The sequence below is a fragment of the Pseudoliparis swirei genome, chromosome 6 (genome assembly GCF_029220125.1).
Source record: "Pseudoliparis swirei isolate HS2019 ecotype Mariana Trench chromosome 6, NWPU_hadal_v1, whole genome shotgun sequence".
Taxonomy (NCBI): domain Eukaryota; kingdom Metazoa; phylum Chordata; class Actinopteri; order Perciformes; family Liparidae; genus Pseudoliparis; species Pseudoliparis swirei.
The window spans coordinates 7590149-7612772 of record NC_079393.1 but is presented as its reverse complement, the minus strand read 5'-3'; the positions used below and the strand labels follow the sequence as shown (position 1 = coordinate 7612772).

The following is a 22624-nucleotide window of genomic DNA, read 5'->3' as shown; positions in this document are numbered from 1 at the left end:
AGTTTTCTTAAGCTGTAAGCCATAATCAGCAATATTAAAAGAATAAAAAACTTGCAATATTTCAGTTGATTTGTAATGAATCCAGAATGCATGACATTTTTGTTTTTTTAATTGCATTACAGAAAATAAAGAACTTCATCACAATATTCTAATTTTCTGAGACAGTCCTGTATATATATATATATATATATATATGTGTATATATATATATATGTATATATACATATATATATATATGTATATATACATATATATATATATGTGGATGTATGTATATTTATATATATATATATATATATATATATCTAAAAGTCACGATCGTAGTTGCTTGTGGTTTTCATACCCTGGTAAAATCATTTATTTCCCACACAGTTTTTCATTTCACTCGTCGGTCTTCACTGGAAACCTCCTCGTCCAAATCTTTAGTTAATTTGGCAGTTAGCGCGGTGTCACAAAGAGTTCACCCGTCATTAGTGCACTTGTTAGGAGTGCGCTGCTCTCCAATCTCCTCTCTCCGTGTGGTGGGAACGAGCAGTTTCTGTCTCTGTTCTCCTAAAAAATAATGACAGGTTGTGAAACTTCGGCGTCATTAACGCTAAACAAGGGCGGCACTTTTTCCGAGGTCACGGGGACGTCGGCAATCTTTTTTTTTTTTTGCCGGGATTCTTTTTCCCCAGCTCTCACACTTTTCATTCACGTGTACCTTTCGAAGGTCTGTGGCGGCATCCCGCCGTAGAAGGCTACTTTAAACAAGCAATGTGTCCACAAACAAAAGACATTGTGGGCGCATGAGAGAGACTGTATTTGCTTTCCACATTCCTGCGTCTATATACACAAACATGCCCTTTTTCCCTGTGTTTTTGGTGAAAGAAATGCAGAAGTAGAGGGGGTGATATCTACAGTATCTCTCTGGTCTATCTTTTCGTTCTCCCTCTCTGTCTATGTGGCCGCACAGACATCAAACATGGCTGGCTCCCTCGGTTCCGTCTTTGTCGTCGGCTCCTCGTGGGCACTGGGGCTTTGATGTGGCCGGGTTGCTGCTATTGTCTCCAGCATGTCTTGATCAGTGCCCATTGATCTGGGAAGGAGGAGACGGGGGGGGCGAAAAACAACTAGAGTGGGAAACGGGGGGGGGGGGGGGGGAAGGAAAACGATTGCATCAGTAAGTGAAGAGGGGTCCATGTATGAGCTTTTGGTTGGAATAACTATCCTTTTCATTTGCCTGTCAACAGAATTATACATATATATGTATATATATATGTATATGTATGTATATTTATATATAGACATATATGTATATATATATATGTATGTATATTTATATATATACATATATATTTATATATATGTATATGTATGTATATTTATATATATATACACATATATATTTATATATGTATATATATATACACATATATATATTTATATATATATACACATATATGTATTTATATATATATATACACACATACATACATATATATTTATATATATATACACATATATATTTATATATATATATATACAACTAAGAATCTAATAATTGTGAGTTCATCTGGGGGGAAATGCACGGTGCTCTCCAAAGTAGTACAAAAAAGTTTTTAAAAAAGAGGACGGTTAACAGTTTGCCAAAGAAAATGAACGTCTCTACGGAAACAACCTCAAGAGTGTGAGCACAGCATGTTCACGAGCAATAATCTCGTGAGGAACACAGAGTTTCGGGTGGAAACCAGCGGCGGTTTAGATTTCCCACCAGACGGAACTCCTTTTTTATTTTCCTCACGGGAGAATTTCTTGCGTTGGAAGTGCTCAGAAGCCCATTCATTTAAAAAATAAAAATAAACTCATTGAGTGAAGGAACTTGGCTGTGATGATACGGTGTCTCTCACTTATAATTCTCACCACGCCACCCTCTGGCATGCCATCGCGTTGAGATCAAACATTCCTGAAAGAATGCAGTCATCTTATCCTCCCGAAGATATGATAAAGGGATGTCTGTTTTTGGAGGAGAACAGAGGAGCACATCTCTTTGATGGACCAAAGCACCAGTCATAAAGCTTATCTCTCTCACACACACACACACACACACACACACACACACAGACCAGACCGTAGCACATTGATGTCTAAGGCTGCTCTTTCCTGACTGACTCCAAGGTTATTGCAGCGCACCATGGAAGCACAGGATATTTGACGGTCCCCCTGCCAAATAAAGAGCCGAGGGGGGTGGGGGATGCGGGAGAGTTGCCATTGACAACTCCGAGATCTCCAAAGTGACCATCGGAAAATGTTTTGAAAAAAAAGAAAGAGAAAACTTATTAAGAGAGAAGGTTCCAGGGGAGGCCACGGGGAGGCCGCGGGGGCTAAATCCGTCACAGCTTTTCAAGAAAGGGACAAGGCCAGTCCATGACTCCAGCAGCTCCAGCTTTTATACGACCTCTACAGTCGACCTGATGAAGAATAATAGCGAGTCTGTATGAAAAGAGCCAGGAGTCCGGCCTTCCCAATGGAGAATGAATCACAGCGCGCGGGACAATGGAAAAAAAACATGTAGGCGACGTCGTGGGCGAGAGCCGAGCTTTGCTGGGTTAGGCTATCCCCGGGATACGCTGTGCGTCCGAGAAAAGAGGGGAGGGAGGGGGGAGGGGAAGTTGGTGGTGGTGGTGGGGGGGGGGGGGAGCCAGAGCCAGCAAGTGTTTGAAGGGCAGCATCAGCAGAGAGAGAGAGAGATGCAGAAATTACATTCCTCCAGTTGCTTTGTGCCAAATGTTGAATGGAGCGGAGTAGTTATTCTCCGTGTTATTCTTTTAATCGGACTTACCCAACGAACACGTGTGCGCTTTTTGTGTGTCAAACGCAAGAAACCGCATGTGTTTTTTTTTTCTTCTTCTCCCCAATTATGCCCGAACCTCCGACTCACACAGAAAAGAGGCGGAAACACCCCCCCCCCCCCAAACACTTCCTTATCCTGATCGACAGTGGAGAGCAAGGAGGTGTGTGTGTGTGTGTGTGGGGGGGGGGGGTAGACTTTTCTTTTTTCTCTTTTAAATAGGGCCTCAAGCTCTTTATGTTTGGTATTGTTTGTGTGCATTTCCCCCTATAGTTTGGGCAGGCCTCGCATGGAGGGCAGGAGGAGAAGAAGAAGGAAGAAGAAGAAGAAAAAGGCAGCGGCAGCACGACGGCCTTTGATGTTCATGTTTTACGGCCCCGTGTAAACGCATTGTCTGTTAAGCCCCTTTGTTATCCCGCTGCCTAATTAAGACCTGAGAGCAACTTGTTGACTCCACAAAGGCGCTGGTTCGCGGAGGGGGGAGGGCGCTGTCTGTGTGTCGAGGGTGTGTGCGTGCGTGTGTTTGTGCACGCGGGTGTGTGTGTCGCCTTTGATTGGGACGTAGTTTGAGAGAGAAAAAGTCCTTTGCTCCGACCGATTTAAGCGTAGACTTTTGACATAAGAATGGAGCCATTCATTTTCTGGTTGAGGGCCGTTTGAGTGGAGAATAACTCATCTCTGGCTGCAGTTAAGCTCAGAGCAACGGAAGCACACACACACACACACACACACACACACACACACATACAGTGCTTTTCGGATTCATGCATGCCATCGCTTGTTTTAAATGCATTTCCCATTCAATTCGGCCATCTTCCTCTGAGTCTCTCTGGTGATGTCAGTTTGCCTTTGATCCCCCCCCCCCACACACACACCTCTCCGCAGATCGGCTGCTCCGAGACACACACACACACACACTGTCCCCGCGGCTCACCAGTTTAACTTTGATGTCTCAGATGCCAACAGATGGCGGAAAGGTCACCCGTCTCTCAGACGTACTGTGTATGAAATAGAAGACAGATAGGGAGACGGGTATAAACACACGGGAGCAAGTCGGGGGATACTTTTACTATATATTTATTGTCTGAATAAATGCTCTGATGAAACCGCATTATTGGCGCTACGTCTTTCTCTATTATCGAACATCAATACGGGCTTTTCAACAATCTAGTGCGTTGACACTGGCCGTATTGAAGGGGGTGGTGAACACTGATCCATTGGACCACATCGCCTCTTTGCAGCTGCACTGATTTGTCATCTGTGATCTTCGGATCCCTGAAACTATGTATTTGTTGTTTAAAGACAAACTTTCCAACCCTCCTAATGTTACCCTGGGATTTCCCCTCTCCCAGTGACCTCCCGGGGTCGCATTCCTCCCGTATTACTACCATATCATGGAAAATGAATGTTCCTCTTCGTCATCACAAGCTGTTTCTGTCACTGCACGGCGTGCGTACGCCCAGCTGTTTCCACCCAGACAACAACATGACTAAAGCAAAGGCTCTTTCCTGGCTGCTGCTGGACTAAGGGGAAGAAATATTGAAAACGGGGGCACAAAATGAATGAATGAGGAAATTAATAAATAAAAATAAATGATAGTAGAGATTCATGCAAGTTCACACCAGAGGGGGCAAATCCTTCTGTTTTCCTTCCAGAGAATTAAATGTTCAATATTTTTTTTCCGCAGTTTACTACAATTCAACAGAATGAAGAAAACAGCTGTTGAAAATCCGCTTTATTTTAAAAAAAATTGCTCCCTATTTTTATGAGGCATCCAGATTGAAAAGTATATTTAGAAGTGCTCAGGAGGACATGGTTATTTCCAGGCCATGAAAAGTCATGGAAATGTGTTATAATCACATGTTCATTTACGCCGAGTTTGAAATAATTAATCTGTTTTTTAAAGAAAGACGCTCAAAATATAAGTCGGCGTACGCTATCAATATGCACACTTTTCAAAAATGTTCATGTTAATACCGAGATTTCAGTTTGGTCATGGAAATTTGGTTTAAAGTCATGGAAAAGTCCTGGAAATCCACTGGTCAAAGGGTGTAAGAATCCTGTGGACATTTAAAAATACAATACTATACGTATTAATTGGATGCTTACACAAGACCCTTTCGTCCTTCCTTATCTATTTGTTTGTCTTCTTTTTTTCTTCCTTTTGACAATAATTTCTTGGCACATGTGAAATACAAAAAAGATGATTTCGATGTCACTTTCACAAACATATTTCTTTCCTTGGTAGACCGTTAGCCGTTAGCTAGCCAGTCGGTCTCAACAGAGAGACGCACTAAATTATGCTTATGATGTCACTTTCACAAACATATTTCTGTCCTTGGTAGACATAAAAACAAAGAATGCCTTTCTCCAAATTCACGATGTACCGCTGTTTGCTGGGCTCTCGGGGCGCGTCCTTCTGTGCCGGCGCAAAGTATTTGTGTGTTTTCAATCACTCGGACCTCTGAAATCCAGTCGCTCACACGATCAGTCGCTGTTTTCTCTTCATCTATTTCCACTCAAAGCACACAAATACATGAATGACCCTGCAACGCTGCTCTAGTTTAGGAAACCTCTCCGACCTCTATCCCTCTCCCTCCCTAGTCTCCCCCTTGTCTGATGTATTTCTCTGTTTGGATGTACACTCTCCCAAAAATGTTCAATGTTATTTAATTTGAAAAACGGGATGGTATATGTTGAATACTACACCTGTGCTGATGTATACTTTGTAAATTAAGATACTGTCCAAAAACCAAAAAGAAAAAAAAACTTTTAAAAAAGAAAGAAAAAAAGCACACAACACGTTGCCGTCACACTTCCGAGGCCGTGTTTTTACTTCTTCTCCTTTGCTTTCTGACGAATAAATCACATGAGCACCATGAGAGCCTCCTCGCAAGAAACAAACAAACACAAGTGCACGCCATCCAGCCGCTACGGCACGCAAGTGTGACTTTGTGTTGTTTGCTTCCAGTGGTTTTCTGTCTCAGTGTTTGGCTCCATACCGGTGGCTTTTCATTTGTGTTGACTCAGATGTGCTGCTTTGAAAAGTCGAGGGACTTGTGTTGTTGGTGTTTCGGGACTCCTCTTCATGCAAACCGAGTCTGGCCTCCTTCTGTTTCACGTTGCGTCTCAGTGTCGTAGTTGTGACTGATATGGCAGAAAGCAGCAGTTAATCTATGTTTACACACAATTAGATGTTTACTGTATTTATTACCTTTGCATTGAAAATGCGGAAGGTTATGTTTTGATCGCCGTGTATTTATTTATTTATTTGTATGCGTGTTACTCGCATAACTAAAAAAGTATTAAACCGAATTGCATGGAATTTGGTGGGATGATTGGTTATTATACTGGGACCATTTGATTAGATTTTGGGATCGATCGGGTCAAAGGTCAAGGTCATGAAAAGGTCAAAATCTTCTTTTTACCATAGCGCGGTCAATTTTTATCCAATTGGCATGCAACTATTGCCAACATTTTCATAATTCAATGTCCAATCATGTGATATGTGAAGGTATGCGCTCTACCGAGTGCCCGTTCTAGTTTGTGTGTGTGTGGGTGCACTCTCCTGTTAGCGTCACATACAGTATGTTGCTCTTGCGTCGTCCACACACTGTCCATTAAAAGCAGCCAGGGCCAATGAGACTGTGACTGCAGCCATGCAGCTTTTCTTGTCTTTTATTTCTCCTTCTGTTTAAAATGTATCTTGTCAAAAGCCAAGGAGTCATCTAAAGCCCCCGGGCGGGGCATCGCTGTTTCACCTCCAGACTAAACCAGTGTCCCTTTCTGCCGCAGGTTGTCCCACGCCCAGAGGTCGGCCGTAAAAGTCTTCCGCAGGATGCAGTACTTTGTGGCCAGGACGAAATTTCAGGTAGGCAAAAGCATTCGGCAGAGTTAAGGGGAGCAAAAGAGGGGGATGATGCAGAGACAAAGAGAGAGGGACGCAGTGAGAGTGAGAGAAGTGTGTGTGCGTGTGTGTGTACGTGTGTGTAAATGCCTGAAACTTGCACCTGCATGTCGTCTTTGTGCTCACTTCAGTTCAGGCGTAGTGTCAAGGGAAGTCTATACTAACCTGTCTCTGGGGCTGCAGGAGGAATTCACTTACTGTACTGCACTCACAACAACACTTGCAGAAATTCACCCACACACACACACACACACACACACTCACTCACTCACACAGCAGGTCATTGCCTCACGCGGCTCTAAAGGCAGCACAACTAGGTTCAAACGTTCTGTGCAGTGAATTATTTCAGTAAAAAAAGGAAAACCTAATCATGTCTGAGATACTTTGGCCGTCGTGTTTGTGCCTCGTGTTATTGTCGAGTGGTCCCTATATTCGTACCGTTTTCCAAGTGGTCGATATGTTTTCAATTATGGCCTGAGTGATCTCAGCTGCAGAGGCTGTGTGGACCAGGGATACCCTAAAGAGTTCACTGGGTTCTTTCTGATGCCCAAGGGGGTTGGGGATGTTTTCAGGGGCCAAGCAACAGCGGCTATGGTTGACAATGGCTTTTGTCTCCATGTGTGTGTTGTGTGTCTGCACGTGTGTGTGCGCGTGTGTGTGTGTGTGTGTGTGTGTGATCCGCAGCAATCGCGGAAGCCCTACGATGTGCGAGACGTGATCGAGCAATATTCCCAGGGTCACCTCAACATGATGATCCGCATCAAGGAGCTGCAGAGAAGGTGATGTCTTTGACCTCTTTCTTCAACTTTTTTCTCTTCTCCACATTCGTGTTTCTACATTATGTTGGATATACACGTGGGCGGACGAGGCGCGACAATGGTTTAACCCTCCTGTTACCTTCACATTTACCAACATATTTTACCCTCAGGGTCAATTTGACCCCAGCAATTAAAACCTCCAGAAAATTATTAGAATTAATATTGTTTCCCAAGTTTAAGTGTGAGGTACTTTATGTTTGTTTGTTGACTACCTAAATAGCCCTTTAAATATATAAAAAAGTTGATATTTCTTATATGTTTGACGCAGTGAAAAACAGCCTGGGGTCAATTTGACCCGAAAGAACACCGACGTTAAACATTGAATGGGGTCAAATTGACCCTAAAGGTAACAGGAGGGTTAAGACATTTTAAATTTTTTTTTTTAAAACGCCGCCCCTGCAGAAACAGGGGCAATTCCAAAAGACGCGATGCAAATGAAGACAACGCGCTGCGAGGCAAAACAAATAGGTTGACGGCGAACACTCTGAAAACACACAAACCCAGCAACCAAAAGCACCAGAAAAATGCTAAATAGTCAGTCAACACAACGGGCGCCTTCCAGATACATATATACGGTTTATACACTACCGTTCAAAAGTTTGGGGTCACTTAGAAATGTCTTTATTTTTCAAAGAAAAGCACTGTTTTTTCAATAAAGATAACATTAATCAAAAATACACACTATACATTGTTAATGTGGTAAATGACTATTCCAGGTGGAAGTGTCTGGTTTCTAATGAAATATCTCCATAGGTGTATAGAGGCCCATTTCCATCAACTATCACTCCAGTGTTCTAATGGTACATTGTGTTTGATAATCGCCTTAGAAGACTAATGTCTGATTAGAAAACCCTTGTGCAATTATGTTAGCACAGCTGAAAACAGTTATGCTGGTGATCTAAGCTATACAACTGGCCTTCCTTTGAGCTTGAAGTTTGAAGAACAAAATGAATACTTCAAATATTAATCTTTATTTCTAACCTTGTCAATGTCTTGACTATATTTTCTATTCAATTTTCAATTCATTTAATAAATAAAAGTGAGTTTTCATGGAAGACACGAAATTGTCTGGATGACCCCAAACTTTTGAACGGTAGTGTACGTTTGGCCATCGTCTTTAAATATATCATCAAAGTAACAAGCTAATGCTATAGCTACGTAAAGATGTCGCTTTTTTTTCTTCGAATATATATATTTTTTTAAATGGTCAAATGTTTAAAAAATAATAATGATCACCTCTGTGCTCCACATTTCACACACTCCAGCTGTTCCCCTTAAGCCCTCCCACTCTACGTGGCTGTTTTCAGCGCGTTGGCTCTTGATCTCGTTGTTTTTGTCATTCCGCGGCACGTTTTCCTCGTTTTGCGGGACGTCTCCGTTGTTTTCTCCGTTAAGTATTTTGCAGGTTTTTTTTCTGAAGCTGACGCATGTTCCTCCTCATGAACACATTGCCACCTCACTTGAGCTTTATTAAAGTCCCAAACTACTTTTCCTGCAACTTTTCTCTGCATTTTCTACGTGATTTTGCCCCGCCCCTTGAAAGGGGCTAAGGTAATACATTGGGTCAAACATATGTCAGTACGTAAAAACACCTTTTTGAAGTAATTCAGCTGAAACGCGGGTAACGCGCTGTGAAAATTCTGAGCAGGCCATCACCACGTGTCAGTAAATCAAGAAAAGATGGATTCCTTGATTATTTCTTTCTTTCAATCATTTTATTTTAAGTTTTTGCAAGTTACACCAGACAATCAAAAACAACAACGGATAAATCAAAATTACATAACAACCAACTCTACGAACAATCAGACGAGGAAGAAAAAAAAAGAAAAAAATATAATAACAAACAAAAGAAAAAAGAAAATTATTGATTATTTCTTACAACTTAAAACAAGCTGCGACGATGTAAATACAAAGAATCCTAAAGCCAAGAGTCTTCAATAAACACAATTTAATCTCTCGTAAAATTCTACACAGGAAGAGTTATTGTTTATTGTCATTTATTCCCCCCCCCCCCTCCGACCAAAAAGAAAAAGAGTAATTCCAAATGTAAAAATTTGACGGACAATCCAAAGAAAAAGATGATGCCACTCACCACTTCTGTCGCCACCATGAAGGGAAGAGCGCCCGAGACAGAAGAGAACGCTTTGAACTGCTTCGGCACATCGACGACTAACAGTCCACATGTGCGATGGAAACCTCTTGCGAGACCGATTGTTTATTTTGAAAGCCCGACAGCTCAATACGAACATTAATTTATTCATCACTTTAAAGCGTGCATGTGGGTAAGCAGTAAATACCGTTCAAGATGACGCCATTTGTTTAATTGTATTGGCTCAGTAAATTGGCTTATATTATGTTACTGTTTTGTTCATGACCTGGAATAATGTGCTGTTTACTCCACTGAATCTGGCCAGTGTGTTCCCCTTCCCCTCTTTAATTACTCCTCTCGTTTTCCCCCAGACTCGACGGCACACTGGGGAAGCCGGGAATGTTTCTTCCAGGTAAATACACGGAAAACACAACAATCTGCATCTGATGGACAGCCGTCACTCCTCGGCCCACCCCTGTGTTTACGTCCCACACATACACAAGCGGAGCCAGACTAAATATGAGAGGAAGAGCGGCCCCTGATGTGTGTGTGTGTGTGTGTGTGTGTGTGTTTCACCGTGCTTGTGTGCATGTGCTAGCAATGTGTGTGTGCACATGTCCACGTGGGTGTACATGTGTGGAAGTATTTCAGAGTGTATCCATTAGTTTGGTAATTAAAAATGAAATAGGAAATTATCATTTCCAGTAGTTTGTTCTAATAATTTAGATCATCAGTTATTACCTTCGCATTGAAAATGCGGACGGTTATGTTTTGATCGCCATTTATTTATTTATTTGTATGCGTGTTCCTCGCATAACTAAAAAAGTATTGAACCGAATCGCATGAAATTTGGTGGGATGATTGGTTATTATCCGGGGACCATTTGATTAGATTTTGGGATCGATCGGGTCAAAGGTCAAGGTCATGGAAAGGTCAAAATCTTCATTTTACCATAGCACGGTCAATATGTATCCAATTGGCATGCAACTAATGCCAATATGTTCATAATTCAATGCCCAATCTTGTGATATGCGAAGGTATGCGCTCTACCGAGTGCCCATTCTAGTTTTCTTTTAGATCATATGATTTGTCCATTTGTTAATGAAATGTTGAAGAATAAAAGAATGAAGAAATGATTTCTTGAATCAACAAGCATAATGTGGGTCTTGTTTTAAACTGAAACTGACTTAACACACTTTATTATAGTGGAATAGACTTTTATTAATAGCTGATATCTCTTATTTGTTCAATTCAAATAGGATTGCAGTTCGGCTACATGCATGAAGAATAGCGTGAATGAAATCAAATGGGAAAAATACCAGTGCTTAATAGACATATTTCTATAATTATTGTGCCAAAAAAACTATAGCGCTTCCGTGTTAACTGAGAATGATATCAGCGGGACGAATATGTCCCCCGCTACCTGATTGGTTTAAGCAAAACTATATAAAACAAACCCCCTTCCTTAACAAATATATATTTTAAAAAGAGCTTACCTGTTGAATGAATACAGTGGAAAAGAAAATGGCAATTGAGTATGTTGATCTGAAACCTTATGAAGTTATAACGAATGCAAGTTAAGTATAATTATTACCTTCGCATTGAAAATGCGGAAGGTTATGTTTTGATCGCCGTGTATTTATTTATTTATTTATTTCTTTATTTGTATGCGTTTTACTCGCATAACTAAAAAAGTCTTTAACCGAATCACATGAAATTTGGTGGGATGATTGGTTATTATCCGGGGACCATTTGATTAGATTTTGGGATCGATCGGGTCAAAGGTCAAGGTCATGAAAAGGTCCAAATCTTCTTGAATCGCATGAAATTTGGTGGGATGATTTGTTATTATCCGGGGACCATTTGATTCAATTTTTGGATCAATCGGGTCAAAGGTCAAGGTCATGGAAAGGTCAAAATCTTATTTTTACCATAGCACGGTCAATTTCTATCCAAGTGGCATGCAACTAATGCCAACATTTTCATAATTCAATGCCCAATCTTGTGATATGCGAAGGTATGCGCTCTACCGAGTGCCCGTTCTAGTTCAATTATGTTTTAAAGATTTAATTTACACTTCACTTTCTTAAAATTAATAAATGGTGGCCAGTATGAAAAGTTTCAATCTAAACAATCTCCAAAGTAGCTTTTAAAGTCGCGACCCACCCGACCCCCGCGACCCCCCTTCCCCCTTTTCCTCCTTTTCCGATTCCCAGCCGCTCAGTGAACGTCTCTTGGCGCAGATAAGCAGTCGGACAAAGGGCAGGGTTAAGAAAACGGAGCTACGCCACACACACGTCATGCACACATGTCCATGTCCACACGTCATGTCCACACGTCATGCACACATGCCATACGCAAACAGTATAAATGAATGCCGATCCACACACATCTGTGAAATCACCATTTTTACACTTTTGAAAAATGGAGTTACGGCATGTTTTTTAGGCCGACATAACTCTTCCATGACGTGCATTTAGCGTCCGCGTTTCAACAGGGGGCTGTAAACTGCCACTTTGAACCGCGTCCACACAACAACAACAAAAGAATGAATGGATGGTTTCACTCAGAATCCTTCAGGGCTCCTCCTGTAACGGACCATGTTGTGTTTGTGACGTGTGCGTCAGCGTGACCAAATGTACAAGTATGCATCTGTTATGGGAAAGAAATTCAGGAGTACATATGTCATGCCATCGAGGAAAATGCATTAATATTAATATTGCCACTTGATGTTTGTTTGTGTCCATGTTTGATTGTCAATTTTTTTATTTCATTCTTCAGGAAAAGGAGAAGATAAAGAATACCCAACGATTGGAGCGCGACTCATCAGGCTAGAAGATAAGGTAAGCACACTCGTGCTGCTCTGTGTGTGTGCGTGTGTGTGTGTGTGCGTGTGTGTGTGTGTGAGTAAGAGAGATAAGCAGAAGTATGCGCCTGTGACTGCATCACTGTGTGTGCGTGACGCTCTGTTATCAGATGAATGCGTGCGGTGGAATCTTTTGATATGACAAAAAAACAACCTGCATTCTCTGCGCTGGATTCATGGTCAATCTGTTTTTTAAATGTATTCATGAATTTAAATGATTGTCATTCCAACTCCCATTGGAAGCGGAGTCGTTTTTATGACTTTGTTCTCCCCTGCAATCCCAGGTACGTCGGGGCGGTGACGATTTTTGAACGTTTTTGTTTCTATAAGTGAACATTAGAGGGGCTGAAGTCTGAATACAGTGAGGCGTAGCCAACAGATAACCGCGGCTGTGACCGGTCGTGAGTGAATGCGTCCGCCTTCCCGTCTCTCCGTCTTTACCGCTCAAATGTGGTCAAGCGTGTTTTAGTTTTTTCACACCACTGGTGATGTCACAGGCCTCTTTTCGCCCGAGTCGTTCTCACACCTGACAGTAGATGACAACATACTCCTACACAATAGAACAATGCATTCTAGAGCCACTTCTTTTCTATTCGAGTCAGGATTTCCTCCACATTTACCGTCCCACGTCTGCCCGCTCATCCACGCTGATGTTCTCATGATATTCTCTGATGTTCTCTGATGTTCTCTGATGTTCTCATGATGTTCTCTGATGTTCTCATGATGTTCGCATGCCTTTGGCTGAGCTCGGACCCCTTTTTGTTCGCGGTAATGGCCTTGAACCAACGTCCTCTCCGAGCCTGAAGACCTCCCTCTGTGATTGAGTTACGGCCCATTTGCTCAGGGCTTCATGTTGTGATCGCAATCTCCTGATTGGAAACATAAACCTGCGTTCAGACGTGCCTACCCTACCTATGACTCTCTCTCTCTCTCTCTCTCGCTTTCACTTTCTTCTCTCTCCCCACCGTGCCGTGACGCAAAGGCAAAATATCAACAATGCATGGAGGATTGAGAAACAAATCGGTGGAACCCTCCTGACCCTCCGTAACAATGTGCAACCGATCACTGTTCCTCTCACCAGAACTGCATTAGCGTGCACTGGCCTGCATTGGTGTGGATTAGCGTGCATTGGCTTCCATTGGCGTGCATTAGCCTCCATTGGCGTGCATTGGCCTCCATTGGCGTGCATTGGCCTCCATTGGCGTGCATTAGCCTCCATTGGCGTGCATTAGCTTCCATTGGCGTGCATTAGCTTCCATTGGCGTGCATTAGCCTCCATTGGCGTGCATTGGCCTCCATTGGCGTGCATTGGCCTCCATTGGCGTGCATTGGCCTCCATTGGCGTGCATTAGCCTCCATTGGCGTGCATTAGCTTCCATTGGCGTGCATTAGCCTCCATTGGCGTGCATTGGCCTCCATTGGCGTGCATTAGCCTCCATTGGCGTGCATTAGCCTCCATTGGCATGCATTGGCCTCCATTGGCGTGCATTAGCCTCCATTGGCATGCATTAGCCTCCATTGGCGTGCATTGGCCTCCATTGGCGTGCATTAGCCTCCATTGGCATGCATTGGCCTCCATTGGCGTGTATTAGCCTCCATTGGCGTGCATTGGCCTCCATTGGCGTGCATTGGCCTCCATTGGCGTGCATTCACCTCCATTGGCGTGCATTAGCCTCCATTGGCATGCATTGGCCTCCATTGGCGTGCATTAGCCTCCATTGGCATGCATTCGCCTCCATTGGCGTGCATTAGCCTCCATTGGCGTGCATTCGCCTCCATTGGCGTGCATTAGCCTCCATTGGCGTGCATTCGCCTCCATTGGCGTGCATTGGCCTCCATTGGCGTGCATTGGCCTCCATGGCCTCCATGGCGTGCATTGGCCTCCATGGCTCTGCAAACCTGTGGTGAGGAAGTTCAAGAAGTGGACCAGTGAGGCTCTGGAGGATCTACGGGCGTGCTTTGACTGTACTGACTGGGATGTCTTCAGGACTGCTACCAACAGCCTGGATGAGTACACAGAGGCTGTAACTTCCTACATCAGCTTCTGTGAGGACAGCTGTATTCCATCCAGCTCCAGGGTGAGTTATAACAACGACAAACCCTGGTTCACAGCGGAGCTCAGGAAGCTAAGACTGCAGAAGGACCAGGCATTCAGGAGTGGGGACAAGGACCTGTACACAGAGTCCAAATACAGGTTTAGCAAGGCGGTGAGAGATGCTAAACGACTGTACTCTGAGAAACTGCAACAGCAGCTCTCAGCAAACGACTCTGCTTCTGTCTGGAGAGGGCTCAGGCAGATCACCAACTACAAGCCCAAATCACCCCACTCCATGAACAATGTGCTTCTGGCAGACGAGCTAAATGAGTTCTACTGCCGCTTTGAAAGACAATGGAGCAGTCCTGAGACAATCCCCCACAGCCCCACCAACAAGCCACAGACCATCAGCCCACCCTCCCCCAGCCCATCAGGGGCTCACACCTCTGGAGCACCCTCCATCAACTCAGCGACGCCCCTCGTCATCCTGGAGAGATCCGTCAACAGGCTGTTTAAAAAGCAGAACCCCCGCAAAGCAGCGGGCCCGGACTGTTGTGCACCGACAGATATGCTAGAGAGGTTCAGGTCATTTATGTTCGCTTTCTCTCATTCCAGGCTTCCTGATTGTTTTCACCTGTCATCACACCTGTCTCCTATGCTCATCAGTGTCAGCCCCGCCCCTGATTGGTCCCACCTGTGTCTTGTTACCATGTGCTTAAATTCCCCTGTCTCCCAGTGTTCCTTGTCAGTTCGTCTGGTCTTTTGCCATGATCAGGTCGGGTTATGTTGTGCTCTTGAAAAGTTTTTGATCCCTCACTACGTGAGCGCTTTCATTTGCTCACTGCAGAACTGAAAAATAAAGTACTTACAAATACTTTATCTCTGTCTCCCGGTCGTGCAATTGGGTCCTACTTCCTAAGTGTCTGAGATCGTAACAGAACGAACTGACCACATTATGGACCCAGCCGACCCAAGAACGCTTCACGCCGCTCTGTCGGTACAGGGCGTGACGATTTTCATCACGAGGAAAAACTGGACAAAGTCAGCCGGGAAATACAAGAGCTGAGAGGACGCCAGGCCGGGGTTCAGGAAGAATTATCTACACAGATGCAACAACTGGTTGCCCAAATGAATAATTTTTTCACTCATCAACAGACTGCTCCTCCGGTGATGTCATCCACAGCTGAGAATTTGCCTGTCAATACTCCAGCTGACGACCCAGGTCAGGCTTTTTCCTCCCCGTTACGGCTGGCTCTTCCGGAGAGATTTTCCGGAGACTCTTCGAATTGCAGAGCCTTTCTGGTACAGTGTGATCTGCATTTTCAACACAACCCAGCAGCTTTTTATCTGAGCATGGTAAAGTGGCGTTTATTGTGTCTCATTTAACGGGAAGAGCTGCAGCCTGGGCTACTGCAGAATGGTCTAGAGACACCGAACTATGTTACTCATTGGCCGATTTCATAGAGACTATGAGGCGCATTTTGACCACTCATCGCCTGCTACGGAGGCCAGCAGAAGACTGTTTCAAATACGTCAGCTCAACCGTCAGGTGGTTGATTATGCCATCGAGTTTCGTACAGCAGCAGCGGACAGCGGATGGAATGTTCCGGCTCTTCGTGACGCCTTCATGACAGGACTTTCGAACCGATAAAGGACCAGCTGGCTCCACTGGAGACACCCGGGATCTGGAATCCTCATCGCTGTGGCCATCCGGATCGATAACCGTCTTCGAAAGAGAGAGGAGCGTCGACGCAACCGAGATGTTATTCCCAGCTTCCAGAATTCGCCTCGGAGGGTCGCGCCGCCAGCGGAGGATTTCCAGCTCATGTTACCGGACCATCTGAGGACTACACTTCCGAATGACTCCGGTGAACCCATGCAGCTTGGAAGAACCAGGCTTTCTCTGGAGGAGAGGCAGCGCCGCTCACGGAGGGTTGCTGTTTCTACTGCGGCCAGCCGGGTCATCAACTCGCTTCATGCCGGGAAAAGATCGTGCTCACCAGTCAAAGGAGGGCGCTGGTGAGCAAGTTTCCCGAGACTTCCCTCCTCGACCTGTTACTCAGGTAGACATTTGTATTAACAATCAGACCATTGACCAGGGTGTGTTAATAGACTCAGGGGCTGACGAAAGCCTTATAGACTGGGGCCTAGTCAAACAGCTAAAAATAAAAACTGTCCCGCTATCTCATCCTGTTAGTGCCAGTGCCTTAGACGGCCGCTTGTTGTTCACAGTTACCCATTGCACTGAGCCCATACAGATTACTATAAATAAGGACCATACCGAGAGCATGCAATTTCATATTTTAGAGTCGACTCAGCACCCGATTATTTTGGGGTTTCCTTGGTTGAAGATCCACAATCCTCACATAGACTGGCCTTCAGGAAAGTTAAGGAATGGGAGAGGATTGTAAGGGCAGGTGTAAACTTTCGCAACCTGTTAATGCACCAACAGACTCTAGTAGGATCATTATAGATCACCCTGACTATCCTGATCTACACAAGGTACCTTCCTGTTACCATGATTTAAAAGAAGCGTTTAACAAGTCTAAAGCCTTGTCGCTACCTCCTCACCGAGATTTTGACTGTCCCATTGATCTCTTACCGGGAGCCCCCATTCCCAAGGGGAGACTTTACTCAATTTCGAGACCTGAGAGAACAGCAATGGATGAATACATCTCCTCTTCACTCAAATCAGGGATTATCCGTCATTCATCGTCTCCAGCCGGAGCGGGATTCTTTTTTGTGGGAAAGAAAGACGGGTCTCTGAGACCTTGCATAGACTACAGTCCACTAAATGACATTACGGTGAAGAACCGCTATCCTCTGCCACTCATGTCATCTGCTTTTGAACTGCTTCAAACGGCCAAGATATTCACCAAGTTGGATTTAAGAAATGCATATCACTTGGTTAGAATAAAACAAGGGATGAGTGGAAGACTGATTCAACACTCAGAATGGTCACTATGAGTACTTGGTAATGCCTTTTGGACTGTGCAATGCACCGCTGTTTTTCAAGCTTTTGTGAATGAGGTTTTGGGAATTCTTGAATATTTCAGTGTTTGTGTATCTGGATGACATACTGATTTTCTCCCCAGACGCTAAATCTCATGTTAACCATGTCCGCCAAGTTTTGCAGAAACTACTGGATAATCAGCTATATGTCAAGGCAGAGAAGTGCGAGTTCCACACAGAAGAGGTGTCTTTCTTAGGATACATAGTCTCACCTAATCATATCCAAATGGATCCTGCGAAAGTCAGTGCAGTATCCCAGTGGCCCACACCAGACTCCAGGAAAAAGGTTCAGCAGTTCCTAGGATTTGCTAACTTCTATAGGAAGTTTATTAGGAATTTCAGTTCTGTTGCTGCTCCTCTGCATGTTCTGACTTCTCCTAAGGTTCCCTTCAAGTGGACCCCCCAGGCGGATCTTGCTTTCAAACTTCTCAGAGATAGATTCACATCAGCTCCCATACTCACCATTCCAGATCCCCAGCGCCAGTTTATGGTCGAGGTGGATGCTTCCAATGAGGGAATTGGAGGAGTACTGTCTCAACGTTCTGCAGAAGACAACAAGATGCATCCATGTGCTTACCTGTCGCGGAAGTTGACAACGGCAGAGCGGAATTATGACGTGGGAAACAAGGAATTGTTAGCTGTAAAAGCTGCCTCGAGGAATGGAGACACTGGCTGGAGGGTGCAGAGCAACCGTTTTAGTCTGGACAGATCACAAGAATCTAGAATATATAAGAAAGGCTAAGCGTCTCAACTCCCGTCAGGCCAGGTGGACACTTTTCTTTAGTAGATTCAACTTCACACTCTCTTTTCGTCCCGGGTCTCAGAATCAAAACCCGATGCTTTGTCTCGTCTTTACGATCCCGAACCACTTGCGGTAGAGCCCAAGACCATCCTTCCACTTAACCGGGTGATCGGAGCCTTTTCCTGGCAAGTGGAGTCAGACGTTAAAGAGGCAAATGTCATGAATCCAGCGCCTAGCGAGTGTCCCAACAATCTGCTGTTTGTTCCTGAGGCTCTTCACTCCAAGGTCATCCACTGGGCTCACTCATCTGTGCTTTCGTGCCATCCGGGAGTAGCAAGAACAATGTTCAGGATTCAACAACGTTTCTGGTGGCCATCCATGAAGAAAAATGTGGCCGAGTATGTAGCGGCTTGTCCGGTGTGTGCGTGTAATAAGACCTCATCTCAAGTTAAGATGGGCTTGCTCCAGCCGCTGCCGATTCCCCATCGTCCTTGGTCACACATTTCGATGGATTTTGTGACAGGATTTCCCTCATCCAGAGGCAAGACTACGGTTCTAACAGTGGTTGATCGATTATGCGATATGGCTCACTTCATCCCATTGACCAAGCTTCCCTCTGCCAAAGTCACCGCAGAGGTCATGATGAATCACGTATTCAGGATCCATGGATTCCCTAATGACATTGTTTCCGACAGGGGTCCACAATTCATTTCCGCCTTCTGGAAAGAGTTTTGTCGACTCATAGGTGCCACCGTCAGCCTGTCATCAGGATATCACCCTCAGTCAAATGGACAGTCGGAGCGTCTGAACCAAGAACTAGAGACTACGCTTCGTTGTCACGCCCCCCGAAACCAGACCACCTGGAGTGACCACCTCACATGGGTCGAGGTTGCTCGCAATACCCTTCCCACGGCGGCCACAGGTCTCTCTCCATTCCATTGTGTCAATGGTTTCCAGCCTCCACTTTTCCCTAACAACGAGGAAGAGGTGATGGTTCCATCGGCACATGCCATGATCAGACGTTGTCGCAGAGTTTGGGCTGGTGCTCGCCAGTCTCTTCTCCAGTTCAGCTCGGATGAAGGCTGTTGCGGACGTTCATCGCAGGGTCGCTCCTCCTACAGTCCAGGCCAAAAGGTTTGGCTCTCACCAAAGACTTACCACTCCATGTCGCCTCAAAGAAACTGGCTCCGAGATTTGTGGGTCCGTTTCCAGTGTCCAGAGTCATCAACCCGGCGTCGGGACGCTTGCAACTCCCCAGGACCTTGAGAGTGCACCCAACGTTTCACGTTAGTAGAATCAAGCCGGTGTGTGAGAGCACACTTGTTCCCGCCCCCTCCACCGCCCCAGTTCTTTGAAGGGGTGACGTTTACAAGGTCCGTAAGCTACTGGAGGTCCGTAATAGGGGGAGGGGCAAGCAATTCCTGGTAGACTGGAAGGGTTACGGTCCTGAGGCTAGAAGCTGGATAGCTGCTTCATTTATCGTAGACAAGACTCTTATCCACGACTTTTACAATCAGCCTGGGCCATCAGGAGTTGGCCCTAGAGGGGGGGGTACTGTTGTGCACCGACAGATATGCTAGAGAGGTTCAGGTCATTTATGTTCGCTTTCTCTCATTCCAGGCTTCCTGATTGTTTTCACCTGTCATCACACCTGTCTCCTATGCTCATCAGTGTCAGCCCGCCCTGATTGGTCCCACCTGTGTCTTGTTACCATGTGCTTAAATTCCCCTGTCTCCCAGTGTTCCTTGTCAGTTCGTCTGGTCTTTTGCCATGATCAGGTCGGGTTATGTTGTGCTCTTGAAAAGTTTTTGATCCCTCACTACGTGAGCGCTTTCATTTTGTTCACTGCAGAACCGAAAAATAAAGTACTTACAAATACTTTATCTCTGTCTCCCGGGTCGTGCAATTGGGTCCTACTTCCTAAGTGTCTGAGATCGTAACACGGACTCCGTCTCCCCCTCCACCCTGAAGCACTGTGCTGACCAGCTGTCTCCGGTGTTCACCGACATCTTCAACACCTCCCTGGAGACATGCCACGTTCCAGCCTGCTTCAAGGCCTCCACCATCATCCCCGTCCCCAAAAAACCCAAGATCACAGGACTCAATGACTACAGGCCCGTCGCCCTGACCTCTGTGGTCATGAAGTCCTTTGAACGCTTGGTCCTGTCACACCTCAAGACCATCACCGACCCACTCCTGGACCCCCTGCAGTTCGCCTACAGAGCCAACAGGTCTGCAGACGATGCAGTCAACATGGCCCTTCACTACATCCTCCAGCATCTGGACTCCCGAGGAACCTACGCCAGGATCCTGTTTGTGGACTTCAGCTCTGCCTTCAATTCCATCATCCCGTCCCTGCTGCAGGACAAGCTCTCCCAGCTGCACGTGCCCGACTCCACCTGCAGGTGGATCACAGACTTCCTGACCGACAGGAAGCAGCGCGTGAGGCTGGGGAAACACGTCTCAGGCTCCCGGACCACCAGCACGGGTTCCCCCAAGGCTGTGTTCTCTCCCCTCTGCTGTTCTCCCTGTACACCAACAGCTGCACCTCCAGTCACCAGTCCGTCAAGCTCCTAAAGTTCGCGGATGACACCACCCTCATTGGACTCATCTCTGGCGGGACGAGACCGCCTACAGGTGGGAGACTGACCACCTGGTGACCTGGTGCAGCCAGAACAACCTGGAGCTCAACGCTCTGAAGACAGTGGAGATGGTTGTGGATTTCAGGAGGAATGCAGCCCCACCCGCCACTCTCATCCTGTGTGACTCCCCGACGCTGTGGAGTCCTACCGCTTCCTGGGCTCCATCATCTCCCAGGACCTCAAGTGGGAGCTGAACATCGGCTCCATCTCCAAGAAGGCCCAGCAGAGGATGTTCTTCCTGAGGCAGCTGAGGAAATTCAACCTGCCAGGGAAGATGATGGTACAGTTCTACACGGCCATCGTTGAGTCCATCATCTGCTCCTCCATCACCGTCTGGCACCCTGCAGCCACAGCCAAAGACAAGCGCAGGCTGCAGAGCATCATCCGCTCGGCCGAGAGGGTTATCGGCTGCAATCTGCCTTCCTCCAGGTCCTGTTCACTTCCAGGTCACTGAAGCGGGCCAGAAAGATTGTCGCCGACCCTCCCACCCTGGACACTCCTGTTCGAGTCCCTCCTCGGGAGGAGGCTGCGTCCATCATGACCACGACCTCCCGCCACACCAATAGCTTTTTCCCGACGGCGGTCGGGCTCATCAATGGACCCCGGGACTGACTGACTTTCACCCCCAGGACTACCACCTCTTCTTCCACCTTCCTCTCTCCTCCTTCTTCCCGCTCCTTCCTCTCCCTCCTCCTCCCTCTTCCTCCCACTCCTCCTCCCTCCTTGCGTTGATTGTTGTTTGTCATGTCCAAATGTTGCACCTTCCACCAAAAAAAAATCCTCGTTTGTTTGTGAAAACATTCATTCTTTGGCAATAAACCTGTTTCTGATTCTGATTCTGATTCTGATTAGCCTCCATTGGCGTGCATTCGCCTCCATTGGCGTGCATTCGCCTCCATTGGCGTGCATTCGCCTCCATTGGTGTGCATTGGCCTCCATTGGCGTGCATTCGCCTCCATTGGCGTGCATTGGCCTCCATTGGCGTGCATTAGCCTCCATTGGCGTGCATTGCTGCGACAAGCTTTCCTCTCGAAGTCAAACAGAAGTGTGGCATCCCCCCCCCCCTCATCCTTTATAATTACTATTTACAGTATTTTCGCCTTAACATCCGCCCCCTTCCCCTCTTTAATTTTTTTCTTCCTGTTAATTTAATATTGTTCCGATGTCCCGGCATATGGAGGACTCAAAATGACTTAAGTATAAATAAATAAATAAATGAATTCATGAATAAATACAAGAATAAATAAATGCTTAAATAAATGTATAAATAAATGCTTAAATAAATGTATAAATAAATAAATAAATACAAGAATACATGTATAAATACAGAAATAAATACAGAAATTAATAAATATAAGTTATAACTCAACAGGACATCATTAAATAAATGTATTTCTACATTTCTGTATTTCTTCATTTATTTATATCTCTATTTCTGTGTCCACACGTATTTCTTCATTTATTTATGTATGACATTTATGTGTCCGTATATTCAAATGAGCTGGGGGGTCCGAACCTCATTGTTGAACAGGATTGGTCAAGTCAGGGACCAAGACAGAAGCAATCGATCCCTAGCACTTGGACCTTTAGACAAACAGCGTTTATGATGCATTCTTGTCTGTACATTCTAAATACTACTGTTGTTGAGTCACGGAATGTAATTTAAGGATGTTTTCAGCCGTG

At 45.3% G+C, this 22624-nt stretch overlaps 1 protein-coding gene across 5 annotated transcripts in view; it reads left to right on the top strand.

Annotated features, from left to right (window-relative positions):
- The window catches only part of kcnq1.2 (potassium voltage-gated channel, KQT-like subfamily, member 1.2), a 216867-nt gene that overhangs the window by 112204 nt on the left and 82039 nt on the right, over positions 1-22624 (top strand). For 2 of the 5 annotated variants that reach the window (XM_056416500.1, XM_056416499.1), the window contains 5 exons: positions 6626-6701; positions 7422-7516; positions 10016-10056; positions 12426-12487; positions 20271-20896. In XM_056416500.1, coding sequence (XP_056272475.1) covers positions 6626-6701; positions 7422-7516; positions 10016-10056; positions 12426-12487; positions 20271-20876 — 880 coding nt within the window. In that variant the 3' untranslated portion in view covers positions 20877-20896. Of the gene's footprint in view, positions 1-6625; positions 6702-7421; positions 7517-10015; positions 10057-12425; positions 12488-15160; positions 15425-20270; positions 20897-22624 lie in introns of those variants that run through there. The other 3 variants (XM_056416501.1, XM_056416502.1, XM_056416504.1) reach the window with 2 other exon arrangements.